The 17,772-nt window shown below is 42.1% G+C and overlaps 1 protein-coding gene across 2 annotated transcripts in view; it reads right to left on the minus strand.

Annotated features, from left to right (window-relative positions):
• Positions 1-8,776: 8,776 nt before the first annotated feature.
• The window catches only part of CPN1 (carboxypeptidase N subunit 1), a 31,766-nt gene continuing 22,770 nt past the window's right edge, over positions 8,777-17,772 (minus strand). The window contains exons 8-9 of one of the 2 annotated variants that reach the window (XM_029244614.1): positions 15,017-15,135; positions 11,377-12,162 (exon numbers count right to left, since the gene is read on the minus strand). In XM_029244614.1, the coding sequence (XP_029100447.1) occupies positions 12,004-12,162; positions 15,017-15,135 (278 nt within the window). In that variant the 3' untranslated portion in view covers positions 11,377-12,003. Of the gene's footprint in view, positions 10,091-11,376; positions 12,163-15,016; positions 15,136-17,772 lie in introns of those variants that run through there. The other variant, XM_029244612.1, reaches the window with a different exon arrangement.

Here is a 17,772-nt window from a genome sequence, read left to right on the forward strand (position 1 = left end):
CTTTGCTGTACACCTGAAACTAACACAACATTGTAAATCAACTATACTCCAATAAAAAATTTTTTTTAAAGTATGCCACATGAAAGCAAAATGAACTTAAAATCAAGCATTTCATTTAAAAAAGAAAACAACTGGGAATTCCCTGATGGTCCAGTGGTTAGGACTCCACACTTCCACTGCCGGGAGTCCGGGTTCGATCCCTGGTCAGGGAACCAAGATTCTGCAAGCCGTGCAGCATGGCCACAAAAAAAGAAAAGAAAACAACTTTGGATGTCTTAATGTACACCCAGCCCGACTGGGACCTGTTCCTTTTACCTAAAAGAGTCAGTTTCAGAATGATCTTATTACTGAATCTAAATCTTTGGAAGTGGGTTCTTTGGTGGGTACACTAAAGTTTAAGAACCACTGCCCTAGGGCATCGTGAAGATTCTGAGTCATCAAAATAATATTCTTTCACTCATCAACAAAGATTTACAATGCAACATTTGCAATGCGACCAGCATCATGCTGGATGTTTGGGATTCAGCCTGACAAAGACAACCGATAAGCACCCTGCTCTCATGGAGCTCACATTCTAGAGTGGGGTAACAGACAATAGATAAACAAATGGTAAGCCAAATCATTACAGGGTATGGTGAATGCTGTGAAGGAAATAACCTAGATGATATGATAAATTAGATCATAGAGAATTAAACCCTAATGCTCTAGGCATCCATTGTATGTAATGAATTAACGTCTCTCCCATGCAAGGGGAATGGTACAAGTTATACACAGTCCTTGAGAGAAGTGAGTACAGAATCAATGTGTTCTGTGGTTTAGATGACGATCTGGTCTGATAAGGGCCAAAGTAAGAAGTGGAAACCTTCTTTGAATATAGTGGTTGGTGGTCAGGGAAGTCTCTGGGGATATAACGTTTACTTGCGACCAAAATGATGAGAAGGAATCAGCCGTGTAAAGAGCTGAGGAAGTACCTTTCCAGTGGGAGAAACTGAAGGTGCAAAGCCCTGAAGTGGAAAACAACTTTCTCAGTTTCAGAACAGAAGAGAAGGCTGTGTGAGAAAGAAAGCAAGTACTATGGGATGAAATTATAAAACAAACAAGGGTGAAGATAATCTTGGGCCTGATGGGCCATGATAAGGAGTTTGAATTTCATTTTAAGTCAATGTATTGATACATTATAAAATATCCTCAATTGAAGGGACTGAAATGAAAAGGATCAAAAGAGGTAAATGTACGTGGAACTTCTTTGTTAGCAATAATAATAGTATCTGCATGTGCAATATTAAGAAGTTTGTTTTTTTCCCTGGATAATCTTCAATAAACCCAAATCAATTCCTGTGCATTTTGATTAATCTCATTGATCAAACTTATTTAGGTGTGTCATCCTCTGATCTCACGTCTGAACCTAAATCCAGCGTGTTAGGACACACTCAAGTATCCATCGCTGTTATGATGGACTGCGTCACTAACAGTGTCCATGGTTTTGCTGCAAATCAAAGGCAACTCCCCAAGGTTTCCCTCTGGAACAACTTAGTGGTAGAATATAGAAGGCATAGGTTTAGGCTTCTATGTCAGAGAAAGAAGAGATAGCACTTGGAAACGCTAATAACTATTCATTAAACTGGTGCCAGAATGCACCGGGACAGAAAGGAGGGGACTCTAGTTGAGTGGAGGAGGGAAGGCTGGGGGAAGTCTGGTTCTCCCTTGGGGAAGGGAGGAGTCCAGGGTGATTTTTGAGAGAGGGTATCTGTCTAGTGGACTTGGGCGGAGGCAAGGCCAAGTCCTAGAAGAAGACAATGGAGGCCATTTGGTTCCATTTAGGAATAGACCCCAGCTGGCAAAAGTAAAGCCAATTCCCGTTTTGTAAGGAAGTTCTGAATTCAAAAAAAGGACTGTATCATGTTTATCTTAAGGGTTGTTCTTATATATTAATATAGTGTTTCCTAGGGGCTTCTTCTCTTCCCATCTGCTTGCAGAAGCTTGAAATTGGTTTAATGAGGAACAGGAAATTCTTTCATAATTGGAAGTAAAAATCAAACTGGCAAACAAACAAATCTACCTTAAAATGCTAATGCCTAGTTGAGGTAATATTTTGGAAAAAACTCATTCTCTTGTGTATCCATCAAAACATATTTAAGTGACACTATCAGATCTCTTCCTATTTCCATAAGGAGACAAGAAAGACAGAAGATATTTGGGAATCTAGAAGGAGATAGGGGAAGGAAAGAAAAGGGAAGCTGAAATACTGAAGACAAGTTTATAGTAAATGTTTATTGAGAGCTAGCCTTATGTTAAGAACTTACCATATATTATCTTTTTTCTTTTTTTTAAGATTCTTTTTTGATGTGGACCATTTTTTAAAGTGTTCATTGAATTTTTTACAATATTGCTTCTGTTTTATGTTTTGGTATTTTGGTCTCGAGGCATGTGTGATCTTAGCTCCCCGACCAGGGATCGAACCCACACCCCCTGCATTGGAAGGCGAAGTCTTAACCACTGGACCACCAGGGAAGTCCCTATCTTTTTTCTTTTATTAATCAGAAAAAAAGTTATTACCCCAAGAAACAGAACCTGGGTTCCCCCATTTGAATAGAATCAATAATTCTTGAAAAGTAATTTATAAACCACCTTTATTTTCTTTCCCAGGTTGTCTACAATAATGAAGAAAGATAATCAAGGTCATCATTTCCTTCTCCAAATAATATTGGTTGTTTTTTCTTAGCATGTATCATGACAACAACCCAGCAAGTAATTGTTATCTTTAGCTTAAAAATGAGGAACTGAGGCTCCCTGGGGTTAAACAGCTGGCCTAGTGCTTTCCACACTTCCCATACTTTAGTCATTCCTATACCAATTTTTGCCATAATCTTGCACTCTCAGAAAACCATCACAATAGTTCTTGACTAAATGGCACACCACCTTTCTAACTTTTAAAATATTTTTATTTAAATTTACTCACTTCGCTTTTTAAGGGAAATTTTGTACCACTCCCATAAACGCAAAACCAGTATATAGATTGTAATTAATAGGAGGTAATCTTTAAAACAAATACAATGAAAACAAAATGGTTACTTTAAAAAATGTTTTTAGTTCTTTTATTTACTTATTTTAAATTAATTAATTAATTTATTTATTTTTGGCTGCATTGGGTCTTCGTTGCTGCACGCGGCTTTCTCTAGATGCGGCTAGTGGGGGCTACTCTTCGTTGCAGTGCATGGGCTTCTCACTGCGGTGGCTTCTCTTGTTGCAGAGCACGGACTTTAGGTGCACAGGCTTCAGTAGTTGTGGCACACAGGCTCAGTAGTTGTGGCTCGCAGGCTCTAGAGCACAGGCTCAGTAGTTGTGGCGCACAGGCTTAGCTACTCCGCGGCATGTGGGATCTTTGTGGACCAGGGCTCAAACCCATGTCCCCTGCATTGGCAGGCGGATTCTTAACCAGTGCGCCACCAGGGAAGCCCCCAAATGGTTATTAAATTCTAATTCTGAGCTTGAGGGCTACTCTCCATTTGCTAAAAAAAAACGAAACTAGTCAGTGTTAGAAAGTTAGAACCAAAGAGAAACTTTCTCCTTGATACATTCAGGAAGATGTAAAGAAATTGTTAAAAGAATAACTTTCTAGGTAATTTATTGCTTGATCAGAACATCAAGCAAAATTGGCTCATGCACCACTTAAGTTGTCCTAAAGAATATTTAAGTACTACTTGTGATACTTTACCCATATTTTGGGAAATACCTGATTTGCCCAAGATAACAGAGCTTGTAATGACAAAGCTAGGATTCAAAACACCATCTGCCAAAGTCTTTCTTTCCACTGTGCAATGTGGGCTCCCCACTCAGTTTCAGAACTTTTCTCTGAAGCGGCCGTGTTTTTCTTCTCTTGGCAATGTTTTATCCTGGTGCATCCATGAGACTTAGTGACATCATGACCTTCAATGTCCTTCCTGAAAATGTTCTGGGAACTATAAATCACACTCCAGAGGAAGGCTGACTCTTGTGTGGCCTGGTGGAACTGTGCTCTTTTGATATGACACTGTGCTTCTTTAACACAGTCTGGGAATGTATTACCTGCTTAAGGAACTGGACCACATAGCTGTCTCTTAATGAACTGTGGTCAAGTTCATGTCCGTCCTACCCCCACCTCCTACATGATATATATCTGTTCGAAATTAGTGTAAAGTGTTTCACATAAAGGTGTCATCCAACTTGAAGCTGTACTAAGTCAGGTCTATATTAGTCAAGCAAAGTAAGGAACTAACGAGGACTGTGATTCAGTCCTCTGACAGGGCTGATCTCAGCCACTTCACACACTGTTGTAAACATTGTCCACCTCTCCCTCTCCTCACATTAGCTGAGTTCATCGAAGGCAGAGACTAGTGGATTTATCTTTGTGTCCTATTGCCTAGTGAAGTGCCTGGCACATAGGTGTGTCTGATAAATGTTTGTTGAATGACTGAGTTCACTTGAGTTAAGAGTCATAGTAAAATTATAACAGTGCTTGATTTTAATAAAATTGTAATGTTCTTTTGTTGTTATTGTCCATAATCATCCATTCTTCTTTCTTTGGTAACAGTGTTTTGTTTTTTTTAAAAGACGGGAACCAACTCTCCTACACTGGTTTCCCATACCCACCCTCTGCCTTCTGGGAGTGGGCATACAACCCCAGATTCACCAATCAGAGTCACCATGATGGTTTTTGGGACAGACATGTCACCCAATTTGTGCTCTTGAGAGTCAGGCCCAAGAATCAATAGTTTGTTGCTAGGCTGGTAGAATACAAGCTTGAAGCTGCTATGAGTCATCTAGTCCTGCAAGGGAGCACCTGTGTAAGAAGGCAGTCGCCACTGAAGACAATGAAATCAAGAAGTGGAGAAAGATTCCAGCCCACATAACTGGGGCACCTGGATCCAGCCGTGTCCGAAAACCCTTCTTACAAATTTTTAGTTATTTGAACCACTAATGGTCCCATCTTTAAACTACTGGTTCAGAAGTGCTAGTCTGAGATGAAATGTTTACTGTTCCCTAGCAAAATGAGAAAAATAATTTCATTGATAACAGTTTTTAATTCTGAGATTATATCTTTCTAATTTTTGGCATTAGAGAGTTTATGAATTCATGGTGATGGTAGATTGCAATTATATTTTTCTAATAGTCCTTAATAGAAAGTTAGTCTAAAATAGAAAGTTAGCAGACCCTTTATCTATCCCTCTGTCTTAGTCTGCTCCAGCTGCTATAACAAATTACCAGGACTGGGTAGCTCAAACAACAAACACTTATTTCTCACAGCTCTGGAGGCTGGGAAGACTGAGATCAGGATGCCAAGCATGGCCAGGTTCTGGTGAAGACCTGCTTCTGGCTTGGAGATGGCCTTCTTGTAGCCTCACGTGGCAGAGAGAGTGAAAGAGCTAGCTCTCTTCCTCTTCTTATAAGGACACCAGTGCCACCATGGGGGCTTCCCCCTTGTGACCTACTGACTTTCCAAAGTTTCCATCTCCAAATACCATCACATTAGGGCTTCAATGTATGAATTTGGGGGGGACACAAACATTCGGTCCATAGCACCTTCCATTAAAGAAGTTTCTTTTTAAACTGTCTGTGAAATAAGTCTGCTATAAACTACAGTGTATGTAAAATACTATATTTGGATATACAAAAAATAATAGAGTTGTGATCCTTTTATTTCTCAGTTTATTTGTACTTCAACTGAGTCCAGAAAGGATTTAAGGAAATTCACTCCACTCCTTTGATCTAATGCCCAGGATGGACTCTTTATTCCAAAGGCCTCATGTGAGACAATCTGAAAGGAAGTCAAAGGGGCCTTTCCTCCCTCCTCCTGTGGGGTAGGCATGGATCCAAGTGATGGTTTTATCTGCCTGCTCCCTGGGGCTGTGCAATAAGAAGCGATGTGTCAGCAGAAGTAGACACCACCCCTGAAGGCTTCTCCTTAGCTGCTGGTCACCCATGTGGCAATGGCTCCAGGTCTCTTGCTTCTAGGTGAAGCCACATCCCACATGCAGCAGGGCCCTTGATGGGGTGAGGGCAAAGGTGCAGGGAATGTGTGGGAAGTGAAGAGAATGAAGGTAAGAGAGGGAAAGATCCATGAGGGGAAGGGGCGTGGGTAGGAACAGTAAGTGCAGAGGGGAGGAATAAGAGAAAGTGAGAGGGGAAAAAGCCTTTATACATAGTGGAATTTAACTTTTGGGAGGAGGGAGAGAAGTGATGTTTGCTTAGGCATTTGCCCAGGAGGAATGTTTACTCAGGCTTAATAGCCAGAATGAAGTTAGTGTTAAAGTTGAAGTGAAGTAATATGCTAGGCAGAAGGTGGGCATGACAGAGTGTTGGTACAGGGTATGTGTTGGGAGTCTGTGTATTAAACAAATCATCGTACCACATATGTGAAGATGATGCTCCAGACACATGAACTTTGACTTCTCCCATTCTGATGGCAGATTTGTCCCAAACCAGTGTGTTCCATTTTCTCAATCCTTGTTTTTGAGATGGCTGGTCTTGTTAGGGGTGTTTTCTGTGGCCATGGAAAAAGTGAATCTTATTGGCTCACTTATGACTACACTAAATGTGGTTTGGATGCTATGCTGTGTCTTGGACCTACGCTGGGTTAGGCTTCTAGGATGTTAGATCATAGATTGGGAAGCTAAACACACAAACACAAACACACACACACACACACACACACACACATCCTTAGACCCAGGAGATGCAGCTGCTCGAAGCAGCCAGGCTCTTTCCTGCTGCAGGGTCCTTGGCCTTGCTACTCCTTCTGCCTGTACTTTTCATTCCTATTCTTTGTAAGCCTTTATTTTTCTTATCCTTTGTATCTCAGCCCAAATATCACCTCTTCAGAGAAGTCTTCCTTAACCATCCTATTTCCAATAGATCCCCTGGCATTTCCTCTCTCAGTACCACTTCTCAGCTAGTAATTCTTTTTATGTATTTGTTTAACGAACTTGTTTTATTCTTTGTCTCTCCCTCAAACCCTCAGAATCCAAATAGGTAGGAACCGTGTCTCTCTGGTTTACCACCATCTCCCTGACTCTTAACACAGATAACAATAACACAGGGTCTGATTCATAAAAGGACTCAACTATCTGTCAGATGAATGAACTGCTCTGAATCCGTATCTTGGGTCTTTCACAGATAAAAACTTGACATCGCTGTACTGGGATCTTTTTGTTTTAGAATAAAATTTCCAACTGGGAGAAATTACGTTTGGCTACTTAAGAGGGCTCCTGTTCCTGCTTTTCCTTCAAAGTGTCCTGAAGGTGGGTAGAAAAGTTTAGGATGTTACACACTGTTTATTGATTTTCGCTCTTTGGGAAGGGCAGAAGAGCCTCCATTTAAAGAAGAGTTCTGTCTACAGCGTCTCTGGACATGCTTTAAATTTTCTCTTGCTTTAGTATTTGTGCCAGTGGTACATCTCCACAATCTAGTACCAAACAATTTGGTGCAAATAATGGGAACTGCTGTAAGCAAGAAACTACAGTTATCCAGAGGCTGAAGTCCCTGCTGTCAGAGACATGTACTCTTGAACTCTTGACTATACCAGCCATCTTATTTAAAAAGAGTTGTATGGTTTTGTTTTTCCCTGTTCTTTGTTTCACATACATTCTATATGAGGTAGAAGCATGGCAGCCATACCACTCCGTAGGGTGATCACAATTGGTTATTTATGTTTTATTGGTTTATATCCTAATTTACAAAACAATTTGAGATAGTTTGTATATTAGTTTTCTATTATTGTGCAACAACTTAGCATAAATGTCGAGGCTTCAAATGGCATGAGTGTATTATCCCCCGGGGTTCTACTGGTCAGGGGTCTGGACGTGGTTTAGCTGGCTCCCCTGCTGCCATCTCACAAGGCTGCACCCAAGTGTGGGCTCAAGCTGATTCGAGCTGTTGACACAATCCATCTCCTTGTGCGTCTATAACTGTGTCCCCATTTTCTTGCCAGCTGTTGCCTGGGACCACTCACATCTCCTAGGGGCTGCTTCTCTTCACAGGCAGTTCACAACCTATCTGTCTGCTTTCTTCCTCCCAGGCCTGGGAGAGAAACTCTCTGCTTATAAAAGGCTGGTCAGTTTAGGTTAGGTCCACCCAAGATAATCTCTGGTTTGATTAACTCAGAACCAGCTGGCTTGGAACCTTGATCACATCTGCAAAATCCTCTTGCCATATAGTGGAACATAAGTAGGGGAGTGATATCTTATCACAGTCACATCCACCTGCAAGGGGAGGGATTATACAAGGGCAGGGGTCATGGGGACTCATTTTAGAATTCGGCCTACCATGGTTTATAATAATAATTTTAAAAATGCATGCTCAGGGGCTTCCCTGGTGGCGCAGTGGTCCGCCTGCCGATGCAGGGGACACGGGTTCGTGCCCCAGTCTGGGAAGATCCCACATGCCGCAGAGCGGCTGGGCCCGTGAGCCATGGCAGCTGAGCCTGCGCGTCTGGAGCCTGTGCTCTGCAATGGGAGAGGCCACAACAGTGAGAGGCCCGTGTACCGTAAAAAAAAAAAAAAAAAAGCATGCTCAAAACTATACTAGATAAAAGAAGAAAAATAGTAAAAGAGGAGAGGATGAGGAAAAAATATGAAAATAATCCTGGAATTATTCACTCAACAAATATGTTTGCTGTGTTTATATATACCAGGCACTGACTATACTAGATAAAAGAAGAAAAATAGTAAAAGAGGAGAGGATGAGGAAAAAATATGAAAATAATCCTGGAATTATTCACTCAACAAATATGTTTGCTGTGTTTATATATACCAGGCACTGTTCTGAGTGCTGGGCAGAGTAAAATGAAAAGGTAAGGTAGTCACAGCTTACCAGAGCAGAAACTTCTTCAGGCACCAGTACCAGGTCCAACAGTCGTTAGGTATCATCCTGTCTGAAAATTGGGAATTCTCCTATCTAGTCACATGAGGAAAATCACTGTGTCAAAAAAAATCTTCAATCTGGAAGGAAAAGTGCTAGGAAGAATATGGAACAAACAAAGACCTTCCAGCACATGAGATTTAAAAAAAAAAAAAAGAGAGAGAGACAGAATAGGCCGGGTTCAGCTCCTCGGGATCTGCCTCACTTCCAAACTCCCCTTTGCACCCCTAAGTCCATGATGTCCCTGTCAGCCTCACTGGTTTACAATTGACTAGTTTGATGAATAATAATCCTCTGAGGAGGGTCCAGGGCAGGAGCTGCCTTCCCCTCCCTACTGATTTATGAGAGTCTCACCTTTAATTCCAAGTGAAGGTAGATATTATTTCCATTTCTTTTTTCCATATGAGTAACCATGATTCAGAGAAGGTAAGTTACTTGTTCAAGGTCATGCAGCAAATAAGGAGCAGAGCTAGGATTAAAACTCAGGTCTGTCAGAGTCCAAAATCCATGCCCTTAACTACAGTATTCTACCCCTTTGGGAAACATTATCTATCTAGGCTGGCATTTTGTACGGAAGACTTCCTCTTTAAAATAAGATCCTAGACATAAAATAGAAAGGCTCCTGGCCAGGAGAATGCTGGACTCAAAGTTGGAGGACGTTCCTTCTTGTTCTCTGAATCCTGCCCCCTCTCTCCGCCCTCAGCTCTGATTTCACATCCTTTCTCCATATTGAGAAATTTTTGTACAGTCACGGCCAGACCCTGTATTTTCCATATAATATTCTGTCTGTATTATCACCTCCTGCTTGGGTGAATTTTACTCAGAACAGTCTTTAAGGTTTGGTTGAAAACCTGCATCTCCTTTAGTGCTTAAAATCCTCAGGATGGCAGGCTGGGAGGGTCTGAATGAGATGGCTGCAAATCTTGAAGAGGGCAGTGAAGCCATCGGGGGCTGACAGGAAGCCCTCTGGGTAACTCATGAGTTGCCTGGTGGTCCCCACCCCTGTTGCCCAGCCCCAGTTTGGGCCACCTTCTCACCCGGCTCTCAGCAGCCTTTCTCACTGAGTCAGCCTTGCCGCTGCTCCAGCCAGCTCTTGAGGCCACAGCCAGGGTGATGGCTCTAAATCTGATTCTGTTGCTCCCCTCAGTGGAACCCTCCAACGGCTCCTTGTTCTTCTCAGGATAAAGTCCAAGCTCTGTAATATGGTTCAAAGGTCCTGCATGGTCTCGCCCCTCCCCACCCCACTGGCCTCTCTGGGCACCTCACTCACTCCCCCTGTGCTGAATTTCTTGCAGCTCCCTAAAGGCCGCCCTCCCCAGAGCCTCCAGCCCTCAGTACTTGCAGTCCCCTCAACCTAACTCTTGCTCCCCCATTTCTCTCCCCCTGGCCAATGCCTATTTATCTGACCTTATTACATCTCACCGTAGACTTCACGAACTCTGATATGCCTTTCCTGATCTTCCCAAGACTATGGTAGGGCCCTTCGCACAGTCTCCCCATCCCCCTGCCCCAGAGTTCACTGCATCACAGCAATTATCACAAGGCGATGTAATGACCTATTTGTCTTCCCAACTAGGTCACGGCAGCCCTGAGATAATGAGCTGTATCTTATTTCTCTTTGTATTCTCTGCATTTATTGAGAGCAAGGACTCAATGAATGTCCCCTGCATGAATGAATGAGTAAATGAATAAATAAAAGCATACGGTTGGGCCAGAGAAAGCACTGTGACCATACTTTGCAAACATCAGCTCTGCTAAATGGCTATGTACAAGGGAAGGTGAAATCAAAGTAAGTGATATTCAGACAATCTGGAAAAATCGACTGCATATGGCAACCTCAGGCACAAAGTCTCACTGAATTGAAAAGAGCCCTCTCAAGTAGCTCCTTCTTTCTAACAATAAGAAGGGAACCAAGGGATATGGGATTAAAATTGGGAAGAAAGAAAACATCACCTGAGGAGAGAATTTCCTTTTTAAATGGGAAAAGGCATATTTTTCTTCTGTTTCCCTTTTAACCGCAGATTGAGAGATTGCTCAAGTGACAAAAGTAAATCATGTGTTACTCCTGATCTTGAATGGCCTCCTACAGAGGGTGGACTGTCACAGCTAGAGCACCTCTTGTTTTCTGGTGGGTGTGGGAATACTTGCTGAGAGCAGCTACTTTGCTCAATGTTAAGAAAGGTCTGGGTGAGTTAGAGGCTGGGGCGCCAGTGGGGGAGGCTGACAAGGTGGGGGGAGGTAGAGCAAGTCGGGGGAAGTGGAGCCTCTGCCCTGTCTCACTGAGGCTCCCTGAAATGGGTGATGATGGGTAAAGAACCCCCAGCAAGCCCTGGGGACAGGGTACTTGGGAACCCCAGCATGCCCAGTGGCGGTTTATGAAATTGACTGATGTGTGATGAAAGACTACACATGCCTTCAAAATCTTCAGTGACATCTACTTTGCTTAATAACACTTTTAGTACAAATGGGTTCGTTCTGGAGAACTCAGTGGGGTGGAGAGTACTGTGTATCCCTGGCACAGGGTCAGGACACAGTCATTCCACAGGGGCATCTGCATTACACTTATACGCCCAGAAAATGTTTGAAAGATGCATATTATTTAAAATGCCCATGTATGAAGCAGTGGGACTAGGTGTTTGTGTGTGAAATCCTTTTCTTAATAAGAAACTATTGGCTCTTGTTGAAACAGTCCTCTGGGATTTCAGAATTGGTCACCTGGTCTTGCTATGTAATGATGGATCATTTCAGCCTTTCAGCCATTCATCCAGAAAACTTCACTGGGTACTTACTGTGTTGCAGGCTCTCTGCTAGACTCTAGAGATAGTGACTAACCAGCCAGAACCAGTCTCTGGACACAGCGTAGACTGGCATAGAGCCTGCTGGACCTAAACCATACCCTCAGAATCAGAAAATCTTACTGAACACCACTGCATGTATGTACTGCTGCATCAGAGGGTTTACCCCTGGAACAGATGGAGACCATTCTGAGTTGTTCTGAATATGTTTATATTTAAATATGTCTCAGATAATAAAATAGAAAGAATGCTTCATCTGGTGTGAGAGTGGGAACAAAGCCTTTCTAAAGTGTTGCCCCGGGGACTGTGGATTTCAGGCAGGGACTCTCTGGGACTGTTTCACCATCATCTCTTTTTTCCTAGCTGCCCGGGGCTGTACTTTCTTTGGTAAGACTCTGCCTCTATGCCCTGAGTTGGGGCCTCTCCTCTTAGGGGCTGCTGGAGGGGTGCTTCTCTTGAGTTGGAAATTAACCTGGAAAAAAGAAAAAGAAGCTAGGAGAGCACAGGAATCAGTTTTCCATTTCCTAGGATTGAAATTGTCGGAAGACCAGTTTGGACCTTGTTTTACCATGGTTCCGGGTTCTGAGGACAAGGGACCAAGGAGAATATCACAGCAACCACCCAGAGCAGCATTGGTGGTGTCATACAGGCTTGGCTAACATTCCCCTCAAAGTGGCACATAATCACTGGTGATACATAGGGTATATCGACATGAACTTAATGTACATTTATTTATTTGTAATAGAAAAAATTATATCTACACCTCAAACCGTGATTTTACCGATACTGTTGTTCAGCACAAGAACTAAGATTGATGGTGCCACAATAATCCCCTTTATGCTGACTCTGTGAATCATAGGCGTTGTGCTCAGGAACGCCAAAGAGTGCCTCAGACCTTCAGAGCTAAACTTTCTGTCATGATTGTTTGGAAATAGAGACAGTAGAGATGATATAGATTGTTAGTATGGATTCTTAAATTCCCAGTGGCCATGTGCATTAATGTACTGTTTCCAGCAGTACATTGAAACTTCCCTTCTGGCCATGCACACAGAGGTAAAGATGCTTCTGACTGACAAGTGTGGGATGTGCTGGCTGTGCAGAAGCCATAGTGCTGTCCCAGGAAGGAAAAGGCGAGGGTGTGGCACAGTGTTCTAACCACACTCCCCAGAGGCATCCTTGGCTTTCAGGCCCTGGGAACAGTGTGAGCTGCTGAAGCCAGAGGGGAGTTGGAAAACATGTGACAGACAGACCTCTTCACGGGGTTATTTCTTGCCCCTTTCACAACAAACCACAGCCAGCTTTTCTGCTAGCTCTCCCAAAGCGGGAGAAATCAGAGCCAATTACACTGTATTAGTACTATTTCCTATATAGTAATATAAGGATCAAGAAAACGAAAGAAAGAGAGAGAGAGAGAGACAACAAAATGAGGGGAGGACAGAGGAAATTAAAGGAGCGGGACATCTGGAAGGCAGTGGGGAAAGCCAAGGGGAAAACACTGGACTCTCGGAGATACTTTAAAGAGTTTTAATTGCAGCATGAAAACCCTCTAGTAAATGATCTTTTTTCTTTTCCCTCAACCAAATGGATCTCTGCTTTAGAATGGGAAAAGACTCAGCTGGGATCAATAAATGTATTCTTAGTTGTGACTGTATCTGAGAATTGTATCCAAAAGACAGATTTTCCCCCCTCTGAGTTATATTTGATACAACGATGCGTTATGTTAATTAATTTAAAGGCTATATGACAAAGGAGATGAGATCTTTTGAAGCAGAATTTGTTACTTAAGAGGATTTGTCCTTGTTTGAATTTGCAATTGAATAGACTTGCATGTAGTGCAGGACTTCTGTAAGCAGCTGAATAACAGTCATTTGATTTTAGGGTCGATGAGGAGCAGGGGGATAACAAGAAAAAAGGGAAAGAGGATGCATTGGTAGGGAAATTGGGACCAGGTAACAGGCTGCCAGGGAAGAGTTACTCTGTTCCCTGCATCTGCAAGTAGAAGTCGTTTATATCCTGCAGGAGGTGGGAGTGGAGGGGAAAGGGGGAACTGTCTAGAAATTTCAGAGGAATTTTCAAAGGATTTAAGGAGCTCTTGACCTTCATCCTTGTGTTAAAATAAGGGATTATGAACAGAGGTTGTGAGCTTAGCTCGAGGCCCTGTAATAGACTGGCTAAGAAGGCAGTCCTGAAAGCCCCACAGAGGCTGGAAACGCAGCTCCCACTTACTCACTGTGTGGTATTGGACAAGTTACTTATGTTCTCTAAGCTTCACTTTCCTCAGCCACAAATGGGGATATGTAGATCTACCTTACAGGATTGTTATGAAGGTTAAATGAGATAATTCTGGAAAGCTCTCAGATAATGTCTGACACATAGTGGCTGTTCAATGAATAGTACCTATAACTATTTGAAAAGGCAAGAAACTTGACTGCACTGAGTTAACAGGGAAAGGGGAGGGAGGGTCTGCTAAGCTCTTGGGATGTATAGAGAAGGAACAGGACAGACTGAGGAGGGAAGACCTGACATGAGAAAAAGGTCCAAAGATGCTCATTAACCAGGATGGCATCATTACCTTTTCCTCGTTTGAGAAACCAGAGGATTAGTGTCCATGATCTTTGAGCCTCTTTGCCTCTGAGATCACGATCTAATACGACCAAAGCTAAAAAGGTCCAGGCTGTAGATCAAAACAGTTCTTTGCTTCTCATCCTATCTATAAAAGAAAGCCTTTCGGAGAGCTGAATATTGGAGCGCAGCTGGCTGGCTCTTTGCTGAGGTGAGTGGAAAGCAAGGCTGCCCGGGCACATGGGCATCAGGAGGGGTCAGAGTGCCATCTGGTGGTAGTCCTTGCTGACGGCGCAGAACAACGTAAGCCTGTGTATCTAGGCAAGGTCTCTGGGATTTACGAACTAACATTTGTTGAGCACTTTCTACGTGTAAGTCACTGTACTAAAGGCTTTACATGCACTTTCTCATTTCAACCTCTTGTGAAGGAGGCACTATTATTACCAATTTACAGAGGAAGAAACTGAGAATGAGAGTGATCAGGTAGCTTGTCCAAGATCTGTGGACAAATGAGCTGGATTTAGAATCAGGTAGTGTTTTAATCATTATGCTATGTTAAACAGAAGGAAAAGGAAAAACCAAAAGGAAGTGGGTAAGGATGTAATAGGAGAATGACAGAAGAAAAATTAGCATATGAGAGCAATGAATATTTTTTTAAATGGTGAAAGAGGGAAGCTTGGCAAAGATTAGAACTGTACAATCGATTATTTGTAACTCTGTATAAGTGGTCTTTACAGTGCTCTGTAAAGGTCAGCCTAACTCACCAGTTTGGGTTCCCCAGGACCCACGGTCACACTCACTGTCTCTGGGTCAAACGTGGGTGCTGTGGCAGTGACAGTGTAGGTACCTGGAAGCAGCAGCCGGAAGTAATCTCCATGGTCACCTAAAAGTCACAAGGATATAACTCAGCCTGCTGATGAGAAATCTGCCCCAGGTGAGGCCTTGATATGAAGAAATGATCTGAGGGTTTTAGCTGACCACAAGCTTGATTTTTCTTAATAGCATGATGAAACTGGCAAAGATCTAAAACAATCATAGGTTGTCATGACGTTGTACGAGCATGGGCCTCAGCTCCTGGGAAGCAGAAGTTTCACTGTGCTCTGCACTGAGAGTGCTGTGTTTAATTTTAGACCCTGTATTTTAACACAAACTCATGTCCAGTAAGGGTTACTAGGAGAAAGGCCGAAAGATTTATGAATGTTTTGCCTGGTAAAGAGACTAACATGAAATCTCTGTTTCAATGTTTGAAAAGTCATTGTGAAGAAATGACATCTACTTAAAGAAATAATGAGGACGGAGGCAAAAACTTTTTTGACAAAATATGAGCTACCAGAAAAGAAATGGATTGCTTTATGTCGTGCAGTGCACAACCCGCACCAATGGACATGGTCTGGACAGCGAGCTGTCAGCGGTGCTGTATGTGTGTAATCTTGTATTGAGTGGGGGTGCTCCACTAAAGATCTGAGTTTGAGAACCCTATTTCTAATATTTCTTCCACCACCATCAAAAGGGGAAAATAAAATTGAAAAGAAAGCCTGTTTCTCATGGCAGGGATGTAGCATTTTGGCTAATGACTTTATATCTCTTTAGAATAAATTATGACTGTGCCTTTAAAATTTCTTTTAATTGTACAGCAAGGAATAATTGAAATAAATGCAATCAAGAATGAGACAGATAATAAATAATGAGGAAGTCTCTTCTCTGCCCCCTATTAAATGTAATTTACTTTAAAATTCTTTAGCAAAAGCAGTGTGTTTTAATGCATATGTTGGATACTCCGTTATACCCTGGGGGCCGTCATTTTCTTTAATTAGGGGCTCACACCCAGGAGTGGTTAGCTAGCATTGTACCGGAAAGGCCCATTTCCAGATGCAGCTGTTATAAGGGCTTCAGCTATCTTTATCTCTTAGCAACACTGGATGCTTTGCTAAGTAGCATAATGAATGTTAGCAATGAGTTTTTCTGTTACTGAAATGAGTAATTTCGCATAATGGGTGTTGGAAATGGACTCTTATTGGAGAAATTGGTGATATTCAATGTATGTTGATTGGCTAGAATGAGACATTCCCCACCCTTGCATGAATAGGGTATAAGAATCTACCGGCGGTCAGAGGGCAGACAGCAGAAGCAAGAAGAACTACAATCCTGCAGCCTGTGGAACAAAGACCACATTCACAGAAAGACAGACAAGATGAAAAGGCAGAGGGGCTATGTACCAGATGAAGGAACAAGGTAAAACCCCAGAAAAATAACTAAATGAAGTGGAGATAGGCAACCTTCCAGAAAAAGAATTCAGAATAACAATAGTGAAGATGACCCAGGACCTCGGAAAAAGAATGGAGGCAAAGATCGAGAAGATGCAAGAAATGTTTAACAAAGACCTAGAAGAATTAAAGAACAAACAAACAGAGATGAACAATACAATAACTGAAATGAAAACTACACCAGAAGGAGTCAATAGCAGAATAACTGAGGCAGAAAAATGGATAAGGGACCTGGAAGACAGAATGGTGGAATTCACTGCTGTGGAACAGAATAAAGAAAAAAGAATGAAAAGAAATGAAGACACCCTAAGAGACATCTGGGACAACATTAAATGCAACAACATTCACATTATAGGGGTCCCAGAAGGAGAAGAGAGAGAGAAAGGACCTGAGAAAATGTCTGAAGAGATTATAGTCGAAAACTTCACTGACATGGGAAAGGAAATAGCCACCCAAATCCAGGAAGTGCAGAGAGTCCCATACAGGATAAACCCAAGGAGAAACACGCCGAGACACAGAGTAATCAAACTGGCAAAAATTAAAGACAAAGAAAAATTATTGAAAGCAACAAGGGAAAAACGACAAATAACATACAAGGGAATTCCCATAAGGTTAACAGCTGATTTCTCACAGAAAATCTACAAGCCAGAAGGGAGTGGCATGAGATACTTAAAGTGATGAAAGGGAAGAACCTACACCAAGATTACTATACCCAGCAAGGAACTCATTCAGATTCGATGGAGAAATCAAAAGCTTTACAGACAAGCAAAAGCTAAGAGAATTCAGCACCTCCAAACCAGCTCTACAACAAATGCTAAAGGAACTTCTCTAAGTGGGAAACACAAGAGAAGAAAAGGACCTACAAAAAAAAAACCCAAAACAATTAAGAAAATGGCAATAGGGACATACATATCAATAATTACCTCAAATGTGAATGGATTAAATGCTCCAACCAAAAGACACACACTCACTGAATGGATACAAAAACAAGACCCATATATATGCTGTCTACAAGAGACCCACTTCAGACCTAGGGACACATACAGACTGAAAGTGAGGGGATGGAAAAAGATATTCCATGCAAATGGAAATCAAAAGAAAGCTGGAGTAGCAATACTCATATCAGATAAAATAGACTTTAAAATAAAGAATGTTACAAGAGACAAGGAAGGACACTACATAATGATCAAGGGATCAATCCAAGAAGAAGATATAACAATTATAAATATATATGCACCCAACATAGGAGCACCTCA

Source organism: Monodon monoceros, unplaced genomic scaffold (genome assembly GCF_005190385.1).
Source record: "Monodon monoceros isolate NGI ecotype Baffin Bay Population unplaced genomic scaffold, NGI_Narwhal_1 Super_Scaffold_4, whole genome shotgun sequence".
NCBI classification, from domain to species: domain Eukaryota; kingdom Metazoa; phylum Chordata; class Mammalia; order Artiodactyla; family Monodontidae; genus Monodon; species Monodon monoceros.